A 5,140-nucleotide genomic window follows, 5' to 3' on the forward strand; every position below is an offset into this window, starting at 1 on the left:
TATGCTATACACTTTGTCTTTGAAAGGAGGGTGAAGAAGTAAGAACACGTACACATATGCTACATGTTTTATTTAGACATTCTTACAGTCACATATGGATAATACATAAAACCACCATATTTGTTTGCTTTAGCCACGGTGATAAAATTACTCAGGCTCGAGTGAACTCGTCGAAGGGTCGGTCAATGTACATCTATTACCGATTCATCTGCATGATATAATTAAGCTTATTAAAAACCATTATAGAACATCATGATTAGTGAAACGATGTATATATATACACATGCATTTTATCAATGACAGGTGGAAGGATAAAGTTGTTAACCTCGATGGAGAAGAAAAAAGACAGTTAAGTGTGGCTTGTTTTATGTGAACTTAAGTGGCAAAACCTCTTAGGAATTTCATCGAACGGCTCTTGTGCATATGAAGAGGGCAAAGCAATATACACCCCTATTGTACTAACAAGTGAAAAATAGCTAAGTGTGGCTCATACTTGGGCAAGGGCAAGGTATTTGTAGGCAAATGGGCACTTGGTCCCGGTTGGTAAGGCAAACCGGGACCAAAGGGTATGCCTTTGATCCCGGTTGGTAATACAAACCGGGACCAAAGGGTTTCGAGGCCTGGCACGGCAGGCCGTGCCCTGCCGCAGGCCTTTAGTCCCGGTTTGTAATACAAACCGGAACCAAAGGCCCCAAACAAACCGGGACCAGAGGGTGGGGTCGCTCCGCGCCGAACGAACCGGGACCAATGTCCCCACTGGTCCCGACTCGTTTTAAAACCAGGATTATTGCTCCCATGGGTGCTGGACAAAATGTCTGTTCTCTATTAGTGTGATGTATCTAAAGGTGTTGATTTTGGACTATACATAATAATAATAATTTTTCCTAAAAATTTAGTCAAACTTCATGTTGTTTGAGTTTTAAAAATATAAAAGCCTTATTAATTTGAACGGATGTAGTACTTTATATGTATTTAAGGCCAAATTATTTTGCTCTCATACATCGAAAGTCATTGTATTGTTTTCCGAGGACTGACGGACAGTTGAAGCTCAAACATTAAAACACCTTCCCATAGACAATACAAGTATGGAAGCAGAGCATCAAATAGTTGTAGTCGTAGTTCGTGTTAATATAAGCATGAGATGGATCGACCACTTCATCGATCACTGCTTCTGCTGCTGCGGCTGCGATAGGGTGGACGTGTCGAAGGACCTCCGCCTTACGAGTAAGCAGGTGACCATGGCGGACGGCTTCTGCGAGTGCGTGTCGTCGAGCGTGCACAACACGAGGTCTGGCCGGTGCAGCGTCAGCGGGAGCCGGTCCTCGCCGATGACCAGTGCGGTGGCGTCCAGGAGAACGTGCCAGGCGTTGCGATGCGCCTCCGAGACCCAGTGCAGGGAGTAACTTGGCGGAGGCGGAGCAACTCCGTCACTATCTGCGGCTGAGACGGCGGGGTAGGCGAAGAGGCCCTTGGGCGCGAGCTTGGACTTGCGGCGGAAGTACTGGCTCAGCTGAGAGCCCTTGATGCGGAGGTCCAGCCAGGATTCCGGCGCGGCGATGACCTTAGCCTCCTTGTACGAAGCGAAGGCGCGGATGCAGTCGCGGTCCTCACCTAGGATCGACATGTAGTAGTTGTTCCGGAAGAATGGGTAGCTCTCACCGACCTGCGCATATGCAACTTCTTTTTCAGGTGGCTTAAGTTAAACAAGTGTTTTCTCTCTAATAAAGTTACACATATGTTTAGATTTCATTTCCAAATTAAAGGACTGTGGCAATTTTTGTACCAAAAACTGTTTTTATTTTCAGTTATAGTGGAAAGATATGTAAATTTTCCTCAATGAGAATGGAGTTTCATATGTCAGTTTCAACGACCTTAATTATGTAAGTGTTGAGGACCCTACCAGCATCATTGCGTCCTTGGGCGTGGCGGCGAAAAGCACGAGGTACTCGTCGTCGGTAAGCCCGCAGTGCCGGAGCACCCTATTCCGGGCCTGGATCTCGGGTATGGAGATGAAACTTCCCGTGAAGGATGACTTCTTTGTCAGGATGTCCAGCAGCCGCGACGGCTCCAGCCTAACCATGTCGATGTCTGGCCTCGCCGACGATGGTGACCCCGTCGGCGACGACCTCCGCCTCTCACTAGATCCACCCTCCGGCGAGGTCATACTGCCAGTGCTGTAGTAGGTGGAGTAGAGGTCGTCCTTGTCGCAGCTTTCCTCCTCGATGAGGCCGTGTGAGTACTGCGGGTACTTAGCCATCACGTACTGCTCCACGTAAAGCCGCTCGCCGGGCGTGATCGGCCCCGACCACCGCAGATCGAGGCCGTGTAGCGTCGAGATAGCCTCCGCGACGATGTGCGGCGGGATGTACTCCCGTGGGCACACCTTCTGTAATTTGGGGGCCGATATGTTTCGATGAATTCATAGGTTCAAAACCGAGCTTTGTTATAGACGAGAATTTAATGGAGTTACCTTAACAACCATGCTGTTTGGCCTTGAAGTGCTCGCAGTTGGAGGTTTGGCTACCAAGGAACGAACTCCTTTAAATTCTCCATCGGGTACACCCTAAATTATTAGTGAAGGCAAATCAAAACAGGAACACTGTGATTTTATGTTCTATCAAAAAAATTATAGCACAATATGGAGATATCTGATCATGCTTGCAAGAATATGAACAGTAGAACTTATGTTTTGACAAAGCACAGATAGATAATTTGCCACCAGTTTGCTGAAAAGCATACCTTTTGTTCCATGAGGAGATGAAACTCATCCAATTTCCCACACATGTTGTGTTCTAGACCTGTTGGCCTACAATGAAAATTCTAAGTGACAAAAACAATCGTGAAGGTGTATGATGAAGTCAATTAAGTATACGGTGATGCATAGCATCAAGTAGCAAGAAAGATGGCTGTTATTAATATGTTGGATCTCTGTCTCGGTTGCTTCTCAACTTGGCTTTTAGGGGTGGGGGGGTTGGCACTAGCTGTTTAACCATGGTTTGCCTTGGAATATAGTAGCAGCTAAGTTCGCCAGCTGTTTAACCATGGTTTGCCTTGAAATATAGCAATATACCACCCCGGTTGTACACTAGTTGATGAACACATAAGAAATATGGATGTCCCTGTCAATGAATCATAGATTAATTTTAGTGATAGCAAATATAAAGTTGTTTTACGTGTTGAACAATTGATATTAATAATTGTTGTGGCCATGGAACCCGGCTACAGGTATATTCCATGTTCGTCCCTCCATTATTGGTTGCTTGGACTTTATTAGAATGTAAATGTATTTCAACGACATCAATTAACTATTAACTCGATTTAAAAGAGAGATACATAGCGTGATGGACCATTCAAAGTATACAGACTTGGTCTTGCAGGAGTAGTTCTTTAGAGCATCTCCAACAGGCGTGCTATAATGCACACGCGCTAAATAAACCGCCAATATACAGCGCACGCAGACGGAATCGGTCCTCCAGCAAGTGCGCTATACGCGGCGGCGCTGCAAAAAATTTGGAGCGTGCGGCTTTTTGCACTATCCGGAGCGCCAAATATGACGCGTCGGCTGCAGCGCGCGGCATGTATGCGGATGCGCGCGAATACACAACGGCTGAAAATTCCCCCAGCGGCCTCCATTTTCCCACCGTGCCACTGCCGCACGATTCCGCCGCCGGCCCTGCTGTAGCTCGCCGCCGCGCCGTAGATCCGCCTCGCCCGTGCCTCCTGCCGGCAGTTCCGGCCGCTCCGCCGCGTTGTACCGACCGACCGCCATTGCCAACGATGGGCACAAGGCCGGCGCTTCTCCCCGCCTCCCCCGCGCCTTCTCCTCACCATACCCCGCGCCGCCGTCGCCATGCCGTCGTCGTCGAGCCTACTGTCAACATGGCGCAGCCAAGATGCTCGCTGGTTTGCTCGCAAGGTATGCGTCTCTGCCGACCGCCATCATTTTGTCGATTTTTTGCTAGTAGCTAGTTGTAGTGAAGTCATTGCATATTGATATTTGTAGAGTTCATCATACGATTCATCGGATGACGAGTACGACCAAGAGGAAGAAGAGAACATATCCATACTATTAGCAATTCGCACCGTCAAGAAGCCAAAAATAGGTGGATCGGTGTTCGGTAGACAGAAGTTGAGGAGAGAAAGGATTGAAGTGCATGAGAGCATCTCCAGCTTTGTCCCCCAAAGCGTCCCCCAAACCCCCAAAGCCTCTTTTTGTCCGGCGCGGCCCGATACGGTGTCCGGCGCCCCGAGCCCGTCCCCGCCCCACAGGGGATGCTCCGGGCACGCCGGACACAACGAAAAGCAAGGCGGGATCCCATCTGTCGGCGACTATTTCCATAACCATTGTTTCGCGCCTTTTATTTCTCGTCACGCCTTCCCTCCCGCCCTCGCACCCCTCTGCCGCCGCTGGATTTGCCGGCCGTTTTGATGACTGATCTCTTCTGAGAGTCGGCACCTTCGTCACGGCTGGTGCTCTCGTCGGCCGCTTCGCCAGCGCGTCCTAGAATGCGGCGTCTAATCCACCCCACCTTCACGCACACAAGGTGTTCGACGACTTGCCAGGTAGGCCCGATTGGCCGCTGTTCATTTCCTCGTCTGCCGTGGCGCAATTTTAACCATTGATTTTGCTTCAGACATGGATAGCGACGACGAGATGCTTGTCTGACTGCTGGAGGACGAGCAAGCCTTCGACGACGACATCCGGGAGCATTTGCTGAACATCGCGTCCCTCCAAGACATGATTGACACCGAGGCGAAGAAGCGGAAGAGGCCCCGCCGTGGAGGATCAAAGCCGGGGAGAAATAAGTCGAAGCCTCGACAGAGGATGGAGGGGCATACCATGTTGTACAATGACTACTTCGCAGATGAGGCAATACATACCGACAATTTTCGGCGCTTTTATAGGATGAGCAAGGGTTTGTTCATGAATATCCTCCATGGCGTTCGAGAGTTCGACCCCTACTTCAAGCTCAAGCACGACGTTGTAGGCCTTGTCGGGTTCTCGTTGATTCAGAAGTGCACCGCCGCCATGAGAATGCTTGCATATGGAGCGCCTGCTGATACACAGGACGACTACCTCCGCATGAGTGAGTCTACTGCCGTTGAGTGCATGTACAAGTTTTGCCGAGCTGTGGTGGGA

The 5,140-nt window shown here is 49.5% G+C and overlaps 1 protein-coding gene across 1 annotated transcript; it reads right to left on the reverse strand.

The window, feature by feature from the left end:
* Positions 1-997: 997 nt before the first annotated feature.
* Positions 998-2,977, reverse strand: LOC127312993 (uncharacterized). The gene is made up of 4 exons (XM_051343533.2): positions 2,740-2,977; positions 2,471-2,563; positions 1,901-2,386; positions 998-1,663 (listed from the first exon to the last, which is right to left on the reverse strand). Exons 1-4 carry the CDS (start codon positions 2,782-2,784, stop codon positions 1,163-1,165), a joined length of 1,125 nt encoding a protein of 374 aa, XP_051199493.1. The 5' UTR covers positions 2,785-2,977; the 3' UTR covers positions 998-1,162.
* Between the last annotated feature and the right edge of the window lie 2,163 nt (positions 2,978-5,140).

The sequence above is a fragment of the Lolium perenne genome, chromosome 7 (genome assembly GCF_019359855.2).
Source record: "Lolium perenne isolate Kyuss_39 chromosome 7, Kyuss_2.0, whole genome shotgun sequence".
Taxonomy (NCBI): Eukaryota; Viridiplantae; Streptophyta; class Magnoliopsida; order Poales; family Poaceae; genus Lolium; species Lolium perenne.